At 43.1% G+C, this 20,430-nt stretch overlaps 1 protein-coding gene across 4 annotated transcripts in view; it reads right to left on the reverse strand.

Moving 5' to 3' along the window:
• Window positions 1–2,042: 2,042 nt before the first annotated feature.
• Window positions 2,043–20,430, reverse strand: part of FHIT (fragile histidine triad diadenosine triphosphatase) — a 607,729-nt gene continuing 589,341 nt past the window's right edge. For all 4 annotated transcript variants that reach the window (XM_054216108.1, XM_054216110.1, XM_054216109.1 and 1 more), the window contains 2 exons: window positions 9,849–9,952; window positions 2,043–2,355 (listed from right to left, as the gene is read on the reverse strand). In XM_054216108.1, the coding sequence (XP_054072083.1) occupies window positions 9,851–9,952 (102 nt within the window). In that variant the 3' untranslated portion in view covers window positions 2,043–2,355; window positions 9,849–9,850. The remainder of the gene's footprint in view (window positions 2,356–9,848; window positions 9,953–20,430) is intronic.

Consider the following 20,430-nt stretch of genomic DNA (forward strand, 5'->3'; position numbering starts at 1 on the left):
GCAAGCCCTGGGCATGACCCCAGCGAGGGCAAGCAACTGAGGTTGGAAAGGACAAAGTAGGTTGCAAAGACCGTCAATGCTTTCAGCACAGCAGATCCTCACATTTCCAGAAACTGCATCTTTGTATGCAGGGCCCTGCCTGCAGAAAATTAAGTCTATAGGAAGTGTATGAATGATCCAGACACCATCGTCAAGGCTCAGGTCTTAAAAAAGGGGGAGGGGGGTGTGTTACTCCACATACTGCTGCAGGATGTCATGTACTTCACGATCTGTCTTTTCTAATCTCTCCTTATCTCTCACTCCAATCCTTTCTCATGTCCCTCATCTATTGCAAATTCCCTTTTTAAACTGGAGCGAAGCACATAAATATTTTCATGCTGCATAAATAGGTTGTTTTGTGCATAATGCCACAGGAGGCTTTTTTTTAAAAAAAAAACCAGGACCTTTAGTGCTGTGATAACGGCCGCCTCGTTTACACAAATGAAATCTTCCATACAGCTCGGCACTCATCTGCTCAGCAGCCCCCATGCAAAATGGTTGGCGCAGCTCCCGCTCATCACAGGCTACAGAATTAATACGGAATATTCCATACTTAATAGGAAGCCGCTGAGCATCAGGTTTGGAAGTACCTTGCAAATGTAACTGATGCTCAGGTTTTCCTTTCAGCGCTTCCCCAGCAGCACAACCATTGTCTTCTTTCTTGTGAAATCACAGCTGCTTTGAATATTAAAGCGCAAAAGGACAACCCTTTGTGTTGGCTCATTTTCCAGCATCTTTGACCACCCTGACTACTCACCTTTTCTTCTCTGTCACTTCTTGCACCCTGACCTTCATTTCCTGTTTATTCAGCCCTTGTTCAGGGTCTAAAAAGTGCAGACACCATCAAAATGTACTTTTCATTTACTCTGCATGGAAAAAGAAATAGCGTTAAAATCTCTACAGTTTTTAAAAGGACTAATGGAAGATATTGGTAGTGACATTGGGTCATGGTAATTCTTTGAATTTAACCGGCTTTTCAGGAGCGATATTTTAACAGCAGCACAGTAAAACCCGGAATCAAACATCAGTAATTTTGCTCTAGTGTTTCTATCTATATTTGACCAGCACAAAGACTTGAAAACCAAGGGACTGAATTCCTCTGCAGTATGCAGCGGCGAGAGACTTGGGGAAAATTATATGAGTTCGCACATTGAGCATTTCAGTACTTCTCGGGCCAGGTTGCAACCATTTAGGACAGCCTATCTTGAAGCAGTTTTATTTGCTCAGGGCAGTGATGACACTGCGCCGCCAGGCAGGTGAAGTACTGCCAGGCTCTGGTTTGGACCCGGCCCTGACCTCCTCAAGCCTTCAGGTAGACTCTGCACCCTGCAGCCCCCTCAGCGCGGCTCTTATTGAAAGACTTGGCCTATTTTGTTTTCCATCCTGAGGGCAGGGGACACAGAAAGCTTCAGTTGTCACTTCCCTGCAACTGAAGAGCAAGATGATGGGTGCTCTTTTCGTGCATATCTTGCAGACTCATTTCTTCTCTCTTCCATCTGTTGTTTGACTCTTTTCTCTTTATTATGTTAGCAATCAACAGCCAACCCATGGCGGGGCTCTGAACGTGGCATTTCTGGCCAAGGGAGTGTTCCACACAGGTGGCTCCCACTCCGGTTGGTTGCTGCAAGCAGGACATTCATGCCAGTCTAACCCTAACGGCGTTACTATCCCATTAGCAGCTTTACACGTTCATTGATTTGCAGAAGTGCTTTGTATCACCTTAAGTTCCAGAAGCATTCTGACAATGCATTAAAAGGAAGAGAAAAAGGAAAGATCTTACGAAGTGTTGTATTTCCTGTTATACTACCTTACCTGACAAAACGGTCGCTCTCCAAGTTTATCTTGGCTAGTCTGTAACAAAGCCTTGGTTTTTATGAATTGTCATACTGCTCAAAGATCTAATTTTTCTATGATGTAACAGCCCACATACAATAACCGAATCTCAAAAAGCACAACATGGAGTAAACACTTTGTAATGTACTGAAACACAGTAGCTACCTGATTTCACTAGCACTTTATTTCAATTTAGGCCAAGGGACAATTCAAAAAGATTTGTTGCCAAGTACACGATTCAGAAAAATATGAGTTTCTACTCAGAGCAATATTTTGAATCAGTGCTGTTAGTTGTCTTAGCTGAAATTCAACCTTGATGATAATCCGAAGGTCCAATAAAATTTTTCATGAAAGAATCCCATATTTGTAGAACATAATAAAATTGTTCAGCTGCAGCTCCAGGGCCACTGAGAACCGGAGAATGAAGTCTTTCTTTCTGGGGAGTTTCTTATGTCACAGGATGTTTTTCAAACACTTTGTTACCTGAGAAACATCAAACATAACAGATAGTTACATATAATAGCGTATTTGATCTTTGTTAGTAAGACAAAATGTAAGGCTCTTTATTGCTAACGAGTTAGGTGCTCATTAGTGTGTTCCAACAGGAAATACTAAGACCGATAGGCAAAAGAAAACGTTCAGTCTTAAATCCACACACAGCACATTTCAGGTCCTATTATAGCTTGTGTGATAGAGAAAGGAGAAAATCCTTGCACACAACTATTTTAAAATTATGTATCAGAAGAAGAAAGAAGAGCATTTGTTTGATTTATTATATACTTTTTCAATAAAGTTCACTTCCAAATAATACTAATGCCTGCCTTTCACATTGTGCTTTTCATTCCTAACTCACAAAGCACCCTCCAAAGGAGGTCAGGATCGTTTTACAAAAAACAAACATGAAGTGAAGCCACCTCTCTGATGTCCCTGAGTAAGACAGCACAGTCCCCAGCTCTGTTGACCGTTAGTCATAGGAACAAAGGATTAAAAAGGGCATCTTGTGTCATCAAATCCAGCTTCTTACTCTTCAAACCATTTTTGCTATAATAATCTCATGCAGGAGTCTTTGAGGTGCATGATCTCTTACGTAAGCTCCTGCAAATGCTCTTTCAAAATCATCATCTCTTGTATATCCTCATCCATCCTGACCCTGCGGTGAGAGTCCACCTAATGCCAAGGTATTACACAGCAGTGATTTGGGACCATCACCCTGAAAATGCCCCCAGCCTCAGACAATGGAGAATGAATGGGGTATTTCTTCCCACGTCTGCTCCAGTTTTATGTACCTCTTGGCGGTTCATCCTAGTAAAAGACCCGTAATAGGTGCTATGACAGACTTGGAAGGTGTTCTGGAGGCAGAGCAATATAAACGCTGAGAGTCTGACAACTGCATCTGTGAAAACGCTGTGCAAAATCCCTGCAGAAACTCATAACGCAATCGTTATTGCAGCGTTAACTGGAGGCTTGCAGCAGCCCCAGGTGTTAACACAACCCGGGCATTTGGGTTTACCCCTGCACATGCCCGTCCTTTCGTGGAGAGACTGACACCCTGGCAAACAACAGAGCCTCAAGTACGCTCAGCCCAATACGTTTCCAATGTCCATCGCCCCCCTCCTTTTTCAAATAACTACTACTGGAGGAGTTATTAATGTCTTTCCACCTACACAGCCTAGATACCGAAACTCACACAAAGGCATCTTTTAAGCTTTGAGGTCACGTTCGAGTTGCTGCTTAGAGTGTCTCCATGGGCAGTTCTATTATGCAGCAGCTACAGCAATAGGATAACACGATACAAACCTTTGCTAATAATTGAGCGTGAAGTGGGCTTTTTGCTTGGTATCTTCAGTTTTGTACCTTCACTTCAGAGCATGTTTAGAGCTGGCTTCAATACTCAGAAAATTATTTCAGCTGATTAAACACAAAGCTGTTAGACGAGGGCACAGCCCCCGAACTTGTTTCCCGGGGCTGGATCCTTGGATCCTTGCTGCTGTTGCGGCTGCAGCTCCCCAACCGCCCACTTCTTTGTTTGATTGTCTTTTCTCACTGAAACATATGTTTCCCCTTCTGATGCCATTTTGAGCAACGGTTTCCATTGTATGCCCGTCTTGACTGACAGTTTGATGGCAGCCTGTGAATGACTTGGCACGTGTTTTGTGAATCTGCCTGAAGGAGGGTCTGGCCGCTCAGTAAGTGCATCCTTTCGCAGCTTTCGGGGCAAAAGATTAATGCCATTTTAGCACAGATTTGGGTATAAAAGTCCTCGACCACAGTTGCTATCATCCGTATTTGAAGCTCAGCATTATCCTGTACCTTGACTCTTTTATCCCAGGTCCTGGGACACAACATCCGTCAGTTATGCTCGGCTTTCCCCATTTTCCTCTCATACAACGTGACACGCATAAAGCTTAATGATGAATCAAGAATGGATCAGACTGAAAACACTTGGTATTTGACAGAGAGCCCAGGTAACCATTCGGGCTGCTGGATGCGCAAGTTAAGAGAACACTTGGCTCTCCGTCAGCTTTCTTTGCTAACAGTAACACTTTTGGTGCTTTGCCTTTATGAGGTACAATCTTGTCTGTGTCTCTGGCCATGATGTTTCTACTGCAGCTATAATTACAGGATCCAAGCAGTGCTGTATGGAATTCAGGTACTCTTTACAGGTGAATTAAATGGCCACCTATAGGGAAATGGAAGTCCAGAGAATAAGGTGTATAACTTTCAGCACAGTACTACTTACAGCCTCAAAATAGAGCCCTGGAATAGTTGTGGGGGGGACATTATGTTTAGCCTGGCCTCCTACAAGAGGAAGACATTTCAGTTATAACCATAGCTAACTCTATTGCAGCTTTGTTTTCATAAGAATAAAGATATGCTTCAACCAGAAAAACAATCATCCTCGGTTCCGACGCTGCTGTGCATTAGCACACCGCATTTATTTGGGGAAGTCTTTTGCCCTAAGCCTTCTAGGGTAGGTTTTACTGCTGTACACAGTCACTGCACCACTTCTGGCTGTTTACATCTTCCCTTGAAGAGATAATTTAACTCCTGTGCATAAACCTTCTCCCTGCTGCAGAGGTGGTGCGTCTGGATGTTTTGCAGTTCAAAAATACCAACAAGGGCCAGATTATGTTTGTCTATTGGATTTCTGTTGATATTAACTTTGCTTGCATTCCATTGAAATGTCAAAAAGATTACTTTATATATACTTACTGCAAAAAAAACAGAATTTTGGGTGAAAAAGCATAGACCCTATGATCTGATCCATCTTCTCTTTGCTATTTCCAACTACTTAAAGCATAATGTCACACTGAAACGCTCACTTGGAGTGCTGCATTCTCCTCTCCTGACAGATTGCTATGATGTTTTCCAAGGTGACCTTCATAAAACACGTTTCCTTTGAAGCTTATATTTCACTCTCAGGTCATAATAGTTTCACACAGTCAAGCAAACCGTCCGCTCCTGCTTTCTAATTAATGGTTCTTGGAGGCTTTTGAGTGGGGGATATAATTAATAGCACTTAAGTCTGGAGTGCAGAGAAATCTATAGCTGATTACTAGGATGTGTATTTACTTAGGGATTATATGCAAACAGCTCCTAAGTGCAGCCATGAACAGCTCTCCACAATGCTCTCTGGGAAGTCCCCAGGACCAGGCACCACCTTGAATCTTATTATTCCAGCGTAAGCACTCAAAAACCCACCCTTCTTATAAAGCAAGGCTCCCGCCATTGGGTGGTCCCTGCCTGTTGTACCCCTCTCCCCCGCACCCACTCCCTATACCAGCGTCCACAACACGTTGTGTTTTCTATGACTGCGTGGTGATTCTGCTTGCCAACGGGCTGCCTACAGCAGAGGGGCCTCTATTACAGAAAACATCTCTGGCCATATCTCCGTCGTCAGTGTGGCACCCACCCAGGAGACAACCCGCTCTGTGGTCCATACCGCCCAGGTACAGCATCTTCAGGGGCAGAGTGGCCGCTCTCTCACTGCACAGCGTGTGTGCCAAATCCACTCCAAGGCATAATCGTTTTGTGTTTTACTTAAAGCACCAGAAATAATGGGAGGGCTTTTCTTACAGTAAAGCAACCAAAGGAGGGTGTTGCAAGCCATCTTGTCATACTTGCTTAAATTATAGGAAAGACATGGGATTGCTCTGGTGCTCACTCTCATGCTTGCAGCATGAATCGTCAGAGGTGCTGGAGGAAAACCAGATGCCAGCCAAATTGCCAGCTTAAATTCCCTCTGGTCAGCTGCTCCTAACAGTGGTAATTTCCCTGCTAAGGTCAATAGAACTGCATCTTTTCACATGTGCTGAGATCTTGGTGCAGAAGACGCAGCTGTGAGGCGTGATGAGTGCTCTTAAAGAATAAGATCGTCTCTCTTTCACAGTGGGTTGAAAAAAAGGAGTAAAATTCATATTCTTTAACGAAGTTGAAAAGACTGTGTTCTCCAGAAACATTGCTAGACTGGGGATGATGGGGTGAATTGACACCAGAAACCCTGCACCCCCATGCAGACCACTTTATTTGCAGAGATTTTAAAATTAATTTTGCATGTTGAATGACATGAAATATTCAGATGGTTAAGCAATTAAAAGCTATTGAATATTTGTAACTCAAAAAGCACTAGGCAACCGAATATCACTGTCAACACCTTTATGCAAAGGGACATTTTGAAATCGTACTTAAGACTGACTATTTTTCTAATGGCATAAAAGTATTACTTCAGTTATGCATAAACCAGGAAAACTTCTACTGAAACTTGTGCAGCCTGGTTCTTTCTTCAAAACAACAACACAGAGTGAAACTGCCTTTGAAGAGAAACATTTTTCATATACTATCTGAAGGTTAGTAACTCTTTTAATCTTTAGCCTTTTTGCTGGCATGTGTAATTTAAAATGCACAAAACAGACTAGCAAAACACTTACCCAGCTATAGATAGTTAGAAAATGTAAAAGGTGCATCTGAAAATAGGTTTGAAAATTAAGATGCTGCTTCAAATCTTGCTCTTTGAGTTCCCTGTGGATCCACCTCAAACAGGGACCCGTTATCTAACACAACTGACCATGTGACAGCCAACAGGAACGGCTCCTAAAGACATCAAACCTTGGTGCTACTAAGCAAGAGAGTGACTAACTGGGGCAGTTATATATTAAATATCCTTTCCACAGAAAGTTTTTGTTTTCCTTTTCTTGTCCTCCTCCAGAACCACATGAAGTTCTGCCAAACTTCAGCTCTGCAGCCACAGCACCGTGAGCTGCAGAGCCCGCACGAGCTCAGGGTGTTCAGGAAGTGATAAGATGGGACACAGTGGTGTGGGGACTTGAGGTAAAGACTAGAAACACGTGCAAAACACAAATTCACTCACTGATTTCCCTTTCGTCCACTCTAGGCAATTGTACGCACAGATACATTATTTTAAGCCAAGTATTTTCTTAAGGGTGTTAACTTAGCGAGGCTAAATGGGGTTCATTTCCTTAAGCAAGTGGCTGGATGTTTCTGGTCACCTGGGGACTGGTGTGGAAGCACTCACCTGTGGCCACCCAAGCAGCTAAGAGGGATCAGCACCTGCAAGTCCTTCTTGATCAGATAGCCTATAAGTACAGGCAAAAGGTGCTAGTGTACATAGGCAAGTCATATAGGAGTTGCCACAGTTGGTGAAGGACTTGTGATAAATGTGAGCATAGCTGGGAAAGCTCTGAAACACAGCTCAGTCTGTCCAGGCTAATCTAGCTGAGCTGGGCTTCTTTGAACAAAACACTTAAGTAGAAAAATAATGCATGAGGCCTTAAAAATTGCCATTTATTGGCTCCAGAACACCCACATTCAGCTCTTTCTGACTTTCCCTGTGCCGCGTGAAAAAAATCAAGTCAAATAGCATCCAGGTAAACTTCTAAATGGCAACATAAATCCTTTGTAGGTGAAAAACAAAAATAGCTTTGAAGAAGCATGCGTATAACCTTGTTAATTTGCCAAAAGTTTTCAATCTTCATCACTTTAGAAGCAAGGTTAAGAGAGCAGATAAAGGTTGAGAAATTCAGAAGGTGCTCAGATATACCTTTATCTCAGGTTCAGAGCATTAAACCTCAGAAACAAAACAATGTCAGGGAGAAGAGACTGACAGTGATGCCTTGTGTTGGGAATCATGGGTTGGAAGGACTGCCTGTACTAGGTAAAATACTCTCATGATAATGATGCCAGTAAGATTTAATTTACCAGTCTGTTCTAGGAAAGGTAATGACCTTAATATCACGGGGAACTTATCAAGAGGTCATCCCTGCAGACATACAGTGATTTATTTTCATAACAAATGGAAATAAAAGTCCATGAATTTGCTTGCAGGAATGAATTTATACCATCTATCTAGCTTTGTGCTTCCTATCAGAAGAGCCTAAGAACATTTAATTGATATGTGGGGACTTAATTCCAACCCCTTTGAGAACCTCCACAGGAAAGCATTTCAAATTCATTTCTAACCAGACCAAAAAAACCAAACAACCCTCCAAAACCCCACCAAATATATAATGGGGAACAACAACATCACATTGGAATAGGGATGCGACGTTTTATCCTAAGTACTGTTCATTTCCTGCCATGCCATAGATGAAGTACTACGTAATGCCTCTGTTAGTGAGGAAGAGTGCTTATATATGCATTACCCAAGGATACGATCTTTCTGGCTGAGTAATTCATTTTTGACATGCGTATCTCTGAGAAGGTGAAAAGTGAGTGTCTAAATACAAATCCAGCAGCCACTGTGGAAACTTGACTATGCATTCCAAACTCTGCTGCTCCAAGACCCGGAGGGTCCCTTGGTTCCAGATGCTGAGGACAAGTTTCCTTCACAAATGGGAGCTACGCGCGTTACACAGCTTTCTCTGTGTCGCTCCACAGAAGCGTTCATACAGGTCATTTGACTGGAGAAGACAAGAGCATGGTCATCATGCAGAAAAAAAGAAAAAAAAATGGAAAGGAAAGAGTTTGATGAACCAGCCCAAAGGGGGATGACGGAATTGCATGGGACACAAGAGCTGCCACGTAAGCGTGCCACACGCACATGGGGTAGTTTCGCTCAAGATTTCTCAAGCTGGGCTGCAAGCAGTGAGTCACAGGCAGAGAGGAGGGATATTTAAGGGATTTTCGTTCTTCAGAGGAAAAAATATGAAACAGTCAGAAATGACAGAGAAACGAGAGCGCTAGGTGATGGCAAACAACATATTGGGGAGCAGGGGAGAGGGAGCTTTTGGCATCATCGCAGCAGCGTACATCCCAGTGTAACTCATATTGATCTCTGGGGGACAGTTCATTTCTGCTGGAACAATCTGGCTTCTGGGACTCCAGGTACAAAATGAAAAACTCTCAATCTCTAGAGCACCAATGTTAGTGTTTGCCAAGTGTTTTGTCTTTTCTATTCCTCCCTGCAAATCTTTTTTTTAAGGGCCAGTGGAAAATTTAGCAGAACGGGCAGTTTTCCAGCAGGTTTAATTTTGAAAGTTGAACTGATCAGATGATTTAAGATTTTCCAAATGAAATTAGCATTTGCTTATCCACTCTATAGTCTGAATTCTGGCGTGATTTCGTACATCTAGGTGCATATACATACCCGTGTGCACACAGAAACAGCAGTTTTTAACTCCTCATAGAGGTACCAAGGCTATTTTCTGTTCTAAAAACACAGGGAGGATATGTTAGGTTAGACATTCCTCTTAAGTAACTGCTGATGATTCTGATTTCCAGATATCTTCTTTTTTGCTGTCTGGAAACTAAGTGCTCTAGGATGGTGCCGATTTGTTCAAGAGGGAGCATGTTATTTCAGCCACTGTTGGAGTGCTATGTCCCTTTGGAAACAACACGAACCTAAGAGCTTTCATTTCTTTTGTTCCATTCTACATATTCTCCCCTCCGTCCTTAAGAATCTTATGGAAGACTGAACATTTTTGGGTGTTGTAGGAGTAAGTTAATGTGTAAATCATTACCTTTAATTTTCCTGAAAATACCTCTTCAGAATTGCTGCTTCAGCTGCCATTTCTTCTTCCGTCCTCCACTTGTCAGAGGAATCCTCTTTGTCATGTTGTTGCAACTTTTTTGAGGAAGGAAGAAGAAAAAAAAACAAACCAGTTTGTCAATATTGTTTTACAGTTTCATTGTCAAATTTAGGGCATGCCTGTATGCAACTAATCTAACTATTCTGTGTGTCTGTGGGACGGAGGGACCTGGTGATGAAGGGTGAAGGTTACTGGTTTGGAGTGGTAACAGTGGTTAACTGGCTCTGATGGATTTACGACGATAACGCAAGGTGCCAGGGTGATTGGTAGGCAGTGACAGAGTTCACCTTTGCAAGTTGATGGTCAGACACCTTGTCAGTCTTTGATGCAAAGCTGGTAGGTAATAGGATAACAAACACAGGTGTTTTGAAGTGTCCATTACATCCATGGAGTGAGCGGGGAAGAAGCTGCCTGGACACCTTGTCAGTAATTCATGTAAAACTCTCTCTCTGGCTTTTCCTCTGCCCATGGGGCCACCTTTCCCACCAAAGGCCTGTTGTGATAACAAGGCCCTGTTGCAGCTGTTTCCCACCGGCAGTTTGTACCAGTAGTTTTCAGAAGAGATACATTCCCCCCCTGCATGCAAGTTATTAGTCCTTCCTTGCCCTTGTTGAAAGTGAGGCACGTCCCTGGTCTAGAAACAAAACCTGTTATTTTAAGCATAATTATATTTCATTGATGATTTACTGGCAAATAGAATGTGCCAGCACTTGAGTACATTTGTACACATGTCCACTCAAAGAACGCCTGCCAGTCCTCAAGGGAAGATAACATTTACAACAGACTGCAGAAATATTTGAAATAACCGCTTAGATATTGAGATTTCCAGTGTATCTCTAGGTACTGAGCACAGCAGAGATTGTATTAACAGCATCAGTGCTTCTGAGGAATATTAAAATATCAACTTTCTGTTAATGTCACAAAGTTGGAAACGAACAAATTTACACCTTTTATTCCTGGACAAGTTTTAGAACAGAAGATGAGGCAGTGAAAAAACAAAGATGAAGCAATATTGAACCTGCCAAGCAAACTGCATTACTGTATATGGCATGTTTAGCAATAAACTAGGATTGTTAGCATACGTCCAACTCACAAATACTTTTATATTTGTGTTGTGTTTCTTCTACTCTGAATTTTGCTGCCAGCTATAGTCCTATGTAGTTTTACATTCTGCAGCACAGATTTCTTCTTCCTCAGCAGATGAAGCTGTATTAGAAAGCTATTTCCTTTCATGCCAATACAATCCAGTAGCTGTAGGCAAATTAAAGTGTATTACTGTTCGACTAGTAGAGGACTAATCTTCATTGTTGCATTAGCTCTAGGTGTGTTATAAATCCATCTTGTAATAACGCTACAGAATTATAGAGAAAGATTTAAAAGCCAGGAACTGGTACAGTGTAGAGACGCATTCTGTGTGTCCAAGCGCCTGCTCTCCCCCACTGTGCACACCTATACGGTGTACAGGTACCACAGCTGAGCTGGCAATGAGAGGGAGTTATAGGAAACAGCACACATCATCCTGTACTTTCCATGGACCGCGAGCACTTACACTTCACGAGAGGATGCACCAGGACAAGCCAAGTGGTGGTAAATCAATTGTCTGTCTGAGGTGTGAGCTGTTTTTCTAAAAAAGCAATGTCTTGCTCATTCGACCTGGCATCAGCAGGAGATACAGCAGGCAACAGCCAGAAGGCAAGGGAGGGCAGCCCCTGTTCCTCAAGGTCTCCTTGTTTAACCTGCAAGAAGTGCTTTTAGCAACGTGATCTGGCTGCTCTTCTCCCTTGCTATCCTGGTTCTGCGCAACCCCGGTGAGAGCTAACTCCAGGAGGAGACTAGGAGAGTGAGGATTTGACTTGTAGTTTTTATTTCTATTTTCCCTGCTCAAAGAAACTGAAGTGAACAGTAATAAGGAGGCATATACTGAAGTGGCTGTTGTTGTTGTCTAAATTAAAATTGTGTGAAATCGCAGCCCATGGTCACTTCTCAAAGCCGGCAAAGGAGAGGGTTTCTTTTGCTACATAACTGCTAACCTTTAAAAATAATCAATCTTTGACTTAAGGTTAAAACAGATATATGGGGAGCAGCGATGAATTCTGAAACTTGCCTGGAAACCCAACCGACTCCGGCAGCCCCGGCTCCCGGTACCACGCACCAGCCCCAGCCTGGCACAGAAGCGCTCACCGCAGCCGTACCGGGCTCTGCCGCGGCAGGCAGTCACGCAGCGCTCAGACTGAAAAGACGTACCCACGTTTTGTGCACACACTGGGTATGACGAACAACAGACTGTGGTGCTACATCACTGCCACAGCCAATGCATTCATTGTTCAACCAACTATACGTGATTTAAGTATTAAATTGCTACGTCTACCCACACAGGATCCCAGGACTGTTCTGCATTCAAACCTCTTGCTGTGTCAGTAATTTCTGAAGGGCAATATGCAATTATCACCCCAATGCCACCTAGTTTCTGGTATTACCTAACCACCACTGTGGAGATTTGGGAAGCTGTCTCTGGCAGCTGCCTGCCCTTCTCTGCTGTGCCATTCTGCAGCTCCAGTACAAGCCAAACCGTATTGATAGTCACTTTGAAGCACAATACTTAAATTACGGATAACCTTGCTGGAGGATGTTCTGGGTGCAAAACACGCAGGTTCAAGATCAAGAGTACCAATAAGTGGAACACAAATAAGTTAAGGGCTGCTGATACCACCTCTGTTTCATGGATTCTGCGTGCCACAAATTAATGGAGCCTGGAGAGCACAACGGAGAGCACTCCGGGAGCACATGTGCACCTGTCCTGTTCTTTAAATCTTCTCTTAACATCTGTTAGTGGTCTCCAATGATGACAAGATATTGGGGTCATGGGTGGGTTTGGTCTCACCTGGTTATTTCACGTGTTCTTATGTGAGGTACTTTTCAACCAGATTCAGATATTCATGTGAGGGCCTCAGTAAGGAAGAGCTACTTTATTTTTTTAAAAAAAGAGGCTAAGACAGTCTCCATAGTATTTTGGCTGAGTTGGAAAGCTACTTTAAGGGAAGAAGTACATACATATTTCAGTATTAAATTGTATTGATTTAGAATTCAGGTGGGAAACAATCCTAACAGTGGATACATGTTTCTAAGGGGCTTCTGTGTCTTGGAGCGTGTTCATATTCACACACACATGCAAGTCCCAACCGTGCATATCTTTACAAACATCTGACACGCTATTGAAAGTTTGGATTACACAGGGGAAGCAATGCTCTCCTGCACCTGGAGAACACTCCAAGATTCTGCTCACAGCAAAGGGAAAAAATACCTCTATTTGCCAGCTATCCATCTGTAGAAACTAGTGATTTCCCCTTGTTTTTTCCCCATTCAGACAGAAAAAGCTGGAGAACTTGAGCTGACATCCTCACTCAGATAGAGACATTCAAACACAGACAAGCTTGAAGTCCGTGATACTTTCTGTAGAACAATTCTACTTTGGTAAACTCTGAAAAATATATAAAAAAACCTTATCCAGAGGTTTGCCTGACATGATTTTCTGAGAGACATTTGCCCCAGATTTCCCTGGAGAATCTCAACAGAGGTGGAGACTGACTGATCCACATTCTTTCCAAAATACTTTTGCTACCTTCTCTCCGGTTTCTGGGACAGGGCTTCCATATCACCCAAAGGCCCCTAAACAATGACTGCTGCCCTTCTTGCAGTGAACACTTCTAGAAGACGCCGCTCACCTTCAGAATCCCTTCTCTAGCAATGTGTGTGGTTCCAGTTGTGATAAGCAGCTGCTATTTCAAGTGAGATTAAAATAGCACATGGCGAGGTTACAAGAGTCACTTCCGTACAAAACCCTGAAGTAAAGGGGATACATTTTGCTCAGGTTCTTCCAGGGACACCCATGGCGTGATGAGGCCACTGCCAGAGGAAGCAGCAATGTTACGATAATGTTGGCAAAAGTTGCTCACATACAGACTAAAATATACAATACATTAAGTGAAAGAAAGAAGAATTAGGAAGCTAGCGCAGGTGGCAGTCTATAAAACCTTTTCCATAGAGCTCCAAGCTACTTATAATTTTAAAACTGCTGGTACTTCGCCTGTTTTCGTGAGAGAAAGGGGATGCGAAAGCACCACACCAGATACTGCAAAACTCAGAAAGCCCCAAGTTCTCTGAAGCCAAATGCAAACCTGTTGTTGTATTACAGGAGTGTCTCAGAAGTGCAAGCATTAACAAAAAGGTAAACAACCAGATTAGTGTAGCTCAGATAATCCCGAAAGGAGAGGATAGGATGGGAGAGCATGAACATTTCTTTTAGACAATCTCTATTATGCTAACTTTTTCTTTTAATATTCTGAACAAGCACCGAGACACACATTAGTCAATTCTCTAATCGCAGTTGCCCAGCAAATTACACACTGTATCTGCTCAACATTCTTCAAGCACTAAGACTCTGGTTTATAACTTAGTGCATCTTCTTGCCTTGCAGTACAAATAAAAGCACTATTTCTAAGATATGCCCTTCTTCAAGCAGATCATTACTGATGTCTGACTTCTTGGGCTTCCTGATAAATTATCCTCCTCTTTCACCTCAAGCAGAAAATGCTCTTCCACCAATAATCTATGACTGTCGGTCTTGATTACTTGTAAACAGTGGAGCTCTTTGAATATTTCTGCTTGTGAAAAGCGTTCATTTTCTCACTCATGTCTCCCAGCGCGAGATGCTGACAGACCTGACAGCTGTGCTTTATGTTATTTTATTAAAGTTGTTAGTGCTGCAGAATGGTCTACGTTTTTATCACTGCAATTCTTAAGGGAAACACAATATTATTTTATGACACTTTCGCATTGGGGAACCTCTCCTTCTTGCCCTTTGTGGAGGAGCCCAGAATTCTCAATGCAGCAGACTAGAGGGGACCTAGGTTTAGGACTGGCTGTTGTTTGAAGTAACATCTATGTTATGGCCCGTTCTACTTATGCCATAACACCAACAGAAAAGCAACCCGTGTTAATACAGAGCACTAGCCAAAGTTACGGGAAAAAAAAGCTTTTACGGTAGTTAGCACTACTCTCACTCTCCATGAATATTTACTGTTGATAGTTAAGAGTTTATAACCTCCGATGCATTTAACTAAAAAAAAAATCACAGTGATGGAGAGTAATTATGCCAAACTGCTGCAACACAACAAAACTCAACTGCTTAAGTGATTATAAGATATATTATCAAAATCATCAGCTAGCAAAAAAGCCCAAACCAAATTTTTGCCAGCAGTTTGGATCAGATATTAGGCATTACTCAGCTGGTGGCGCTTGTTATTACCAATACACCTTGGGATACCCAGGCATCTTTTCCATACTGAATTCCCACACTTAGGTGCAATCTGCGGAGTGGTATTTCAGCATCAGATTAACAGGTGAACCATGCAGAGGCTGAAAGTCTTGTCTCCTCTCTCCAGCAGCAATGCTTTTCCAGAGACTGGAGACAAAAATAATCTCAGGGCTGCTACATGTACCTCCTCCTCCAACTCCCTTACGAACCCAGAGCGGCGTGATGAACACAAACTCACAGCACGTCCCTGCCCGCATTCTTGCACTGCAACAAGCAGATGTGGTGGGGCTTCATCCTGAGCATCCCACCATAACGGGGGGGGAATCTCAAGGACTGAGCTGGCTATGGCTCCTCAGCACTTTGGTGATACTGAAGACCTCCTCCTGGTCCTGGCGGTGACTTCCAGCCATCAGTGCCTCCTTTGCCCTCTTCTCCCTGGTCTTGTCCTCCTTGGTCTTTTCCCCCAGTGCTTTCTTTCCTTTCATTTCTCTTTATATTTAGCCTATATCCTCATAGTGAGACTTCATTTCCACCCCACCCCCCCTTAATGTAATTAAACGTGACATTTACTGCTATTATCTGTAGCTCCTGCTACACTCTATCTTTTCCTCACCCTCTGCTGTCTTGCTGAAGGGAGTGTGAGCTTTTTGGTGGGCAGCCTCCTCTGCCAGTCCTGTCTCCATCCCATTTGCCTTCACTTGTGGTTTGAACCTCAACTTGACTAGCAATGTGAAATGAAAGGGTAATGGATGAAACACAGTGCAGCTTCTTGGGGATGCTGCGATTGCTTTGCATTGTTGCTTGGACACAACGTGGCCCTAAATCCTGTCTTACCTACCTGGAAGTAACCACCACAGGAGCTCCCAGCCCTGGGTGCGCCCCAGCTGGGTATCCCTCCCTGCAACTGGTCCAGGCAAGGCCTCAGGAAAGGCAAAAAACCAGGCAAGGAACAAGCACGACATTCTCCCCCTTTGACCACCCACAAGATATTGTGTTAACACGGTGCAAGAGGCCTGGCTGCCCCCCCATCAGCTGCCACGGAATCAGGACCCATTTCTGAGCTGCCTTTACCATTGCTCCCGCACCAGGCGGTTCAGTGCTTTCCGCATCTCTGGGCCCATCTCCATATTTAATTACAGCTAGAAGACCGCTGTAATTTAATTGCTCTAACTTACAGTGAACACCGCAAAATCCCGCACACCTGCCGACTTTGCTTAAGATTCTATATCATACCAATATCTGTATCTGCAGGAATCAGAAATCCCCGATTTGGGGGTGTTTTTTACCTGCTGCATTAAATCTAGTTATTTAAGGGGATGAAGAAGCAGCCCAAGTTGCTCTCATTCTATATGCAACAGAATTTATTAACTATCTTCTGGAAAAAAAAAAATTATTTTACCGCTTTCACATAAAATACACTGCTACCTCACAGCTGCTGCTATTATCCCTACAAAGCATGAAATCCATTAGAAATCTCAGTTTATCAAAGCTGTGTTTTAGAGAGTGGTGGGGTTTTTTCTCCTGTTGACTCTGTCTTAGTGACTACAAATACGTTTTTCTGTTTTATTGTTGTGCTTTGGGGAAAGACTTGAACCTCACACTTCACATGGACATACGAGTAACCGCACCCTTTTTAGCAAAGCACTTAGACAAAGAGAATTTTGTGGAAACACATGTAAAGGTTAAGTAAAACCCTTAGGCATACACGTTTAAGCGCTTTGCTAAAATAAACTCTACAAACGCTACTTTCCAACGATTCTGCATACAAGAATAAGAAAAAGAATAAATATAAAAGGCATCCTAAGAAATTTGCTTTTGAAGGTATAAAGACAAGTAAGCCCACAAGCAGAACAACAGTTGTATAGAAATCACATTTGCTATTCGGTGAAATATGTAGATTGCACTCTGAAGAACTCAAATCTTGACAGACTTCCAGTTTGGCTCCAACTGAGATAAAATTCTTGGAAAGTGAGCACATTACAAAGGAGATACTTGAAGGGATATCCACCAGGGAAAGAAGTCCTGCCAAAGACTTGGAAAGCTGCTATTTACAATCTGATACCAGTCAAGGCAAGAATCTATAAAGGTGTTTGGATACATTTTCGTCATGCCCATTATCCTCCTAGTTAGCAGATAATGTTATAAACACCTCTGCAGTCTTCCTCACCTGGGAAGAAAAGGCAGATGATTGTGGGGAGCTTCCTAACGGCGTTTGCTAGAGAGGGCTGCCTACACGAGAGAAATGTGTGGCATCGAGACCTGGGTAAGAAATGGCAATGTCATCAACATGATAATGTTGGAGGAAACGGGAAACGTTATCCTGTGTGCACAGCCTGCCATGCAACATTACTCATTTGGAAAAAGGCTATTTTTAATCAAGGAAAAGCACTTTAATCAAGGATAGAGTCAGTGATTCAAAAATTTAATGCAAGTGCATGTATTACTTGACTGAAAGCCTTTTCCCAAAAGGTCAGAGCTGCAGAGCGATGTGCATGTCCCGCTCCCAGCGCAGAGATAACCTCCAGGTGCCTGTATCAGGCTGATGTATTCTGGCTCCTGACGCGGGGAGTTTCAGAGTCAGAACTTTCCCTGCTAATCTCCTTAACTTTAAATATTTGCCGTACCCTGAGCACACTCAATAAGATTCATGACATGCCAAGGAAGACACACGTGTGTTAGGGAGGCTGATTTGGTTTATTTGTTTTCTTTGTATTTTTCTGCCAGCACAAAGGAAATCAGCTGCAGGTCCCACGGCATCGTCACAGAGCTGGTTCAGTGCGCAGGGGGACGTGAGTGCGTCCCCGTTTCCTGGGGGGAGCTTCACCCTCCTCATCATGACTCTGGGAGCTGCAACAAGAGCCCAGAACGGCCAGAGCAGAAAGCAGATTTCTTCTCTGGGGAATTAGTTTATTCCTATTGAACAAATCCCCCCCCCCCCCCCAACACTGAAATCAAGAAGAAAACATTCAACCAATGCATCCTGGAGTAACTCATACTCTGAGTCACTCTCTCCACTGACTGTAGGAGGATTTTAAGGAGACTTCAGATGTCTAGAATGACACATACCGCGTGCTTGAGGCAAACCACTGGGGCTTCAAGCCTGCTTTTGTGTGTGCTTCTCAGGGGACCCCTCACCTGCCAACAGACTTCCCTAGGACGGTCCTGTCTGCTTTCCCTGCGGCGCTCAGGATCACGGGACTCCTGGATAAAGCTACATCCCCAGAACGGCCTTTTCCCCCAGGCATCCCTCAAATACTTCTTTAGGTTTCAGCCTTGCATGGTCAAGAGTACCTTGCCTCCGAGACTGCCTCCCCAGGATTTAAGCAGCCAATACCCTCTTGGTAAGTAGGTACTAAAATAGGTTGAGGAATAAATTGCTCTCATTTAACATTCACTCCAAAAAATACAGCTGCATTTATTATGCAGCATATTGTTTTATATACTGTTTTGTTATAATAAGTCATGTTTAAAATGTCATGACATTTAAATCAACAGCAGTAAGAGGGAAATGCTGAAAAAGAGCAAGATGATCAAAAAGGATTTGAAAAATCCTGGTGAAACCTTATGGGCCAAACACTTTTATTACAGTAAATATAAAGTTCCAAGGGAGCCTAAAACTCATCTATGAGAAACCCACTGTAGAGAAACCCACTCCTCCCCTCCTCTGAGATGTTCTCCGTGTTGGGTCTCTGTGTTGTCCCCAGGTCCGGTGGCGGAGGAGTGGTGGGTGGTTGGGGCTGGCAGTGGCCCAGGGACCGGGGCACCTGCAGCAAAGCCCTCCTCCTGCTCTCCATCCCCTTGCAGGTTAAGCCTTTCTCTGTGCTGCCCTTTGCCACTGAGCCACCACAATACTCTGGAAAACTCTACTGAATACGTCCTTGGAACTTATTAATGCCGTTTGTCTCAGTGAGGAGCTTTATTTCAATGCCTGTGCTAAGTTATATGAATGAACTTTACATATAATATAAAAGCTTACTTTAATGTGGCTTCATAGCCTTTGAGGAGACACAGAGACTATCTACCACTGATGATCTACATGCATAATGGCAGATTTTTCACCAGGAAGACTTTTAACTTTAAAAAGAAAATAGCTCAGATCAGAGGAGCTGCTCCATTCCTGCAGATGCAGTGCTCATCTTTTATATCAGGTCTGGACCCATATGCCAGCATCCCTCACCGCTGCCTCCGTGCTCCCTCACCCCCCACCAAGGGAAAAAACAACAACAACTGCAACAACAAAACAGATGGCGATGCAACGAAACATTAAACCTAATCCCAATACCTGAGCCATACCATGAATATTTCACTGAGGCATGGGGTAGAAAAGACAACAAAATGACCTTTTCTAGCATCTTAAGGGATATCTAACCTTGTAATTGCTATAGACACACTGAAGACACACAAGAGGGAGACCAAGGCTATTTAAAAGAAGCTGTGTATATTTTTAAAAATTAGTATCTCAATGTTCCCATTATAACCTGCCAATATGAATGACATTTACTCTTGCTCTGAGAAATGAAAGAAACTCTAAAAGACAGACTGCATTAAAGATCTATTGATATTCCACTGACCTAGTGGCATAAGAACCAGACAAGCTTTGTCAAGGGCAAATGCCCCAGAGTCTGCAAATTCATCTCTTAAAGTAGCAGTAAAGGGAAAAAAAATATCTTCAATGTCTAGAATATTTATAAAACCCAGCGGAGGCTTGCACTTCTTGATGTTATAATGGCAGTGGATGGCTCTAGACCCAGATATGGGAGAAGAATTGGAAATCTCAGGCAGTCAATCACCTCTTCCAGTTTTTCCAGTCAATTACTATTGCCATAAAACTTACGCAGGAAGTTCCCTTAAGGGACATCACACGGGGGTTTGACGAATTTATTTTTTTCCTATTGTATAAACTTCATAAAGTTTTGTTACCCATAGCAGAATATGGGTAACATATAATAATATATATATATAAAAAACAATATGGGTCTAAGATTCTGGTTGGGAAGGATGGACCCAAGTGGTGTAAGCTGTGCAAGAGGTCCCTGCTGCATTGCCTTCCCAGCATTAGTGGAAATACCCAGACGAAGGAAGAGCAGGAAAAGTGAGGAACAGTTTGGTATCGTTCAAGCAGGCTCCTTCATCCCTCAGATGAGCCTCTTAGCTCATACGCTAAATCAAACGAGAACACAAAGTCACAGACAAGGGGCC

The sequence above is a fragment of the Rissa tridactyla genome, chromosome 10 (genome assembly GCF_028500815.1).
Source record: "Rissa tridactyla isolate bRisTri1 chromosome 10, bRisTri1.patW.cur.20221130, whole genome shotgun sequence".
Taxonomy (NCBI): Eukaryota; Metazoa; Chordata; class Aves; order Charadriiformes; family Laridae; genus Rissa; species Rissa tridactyla.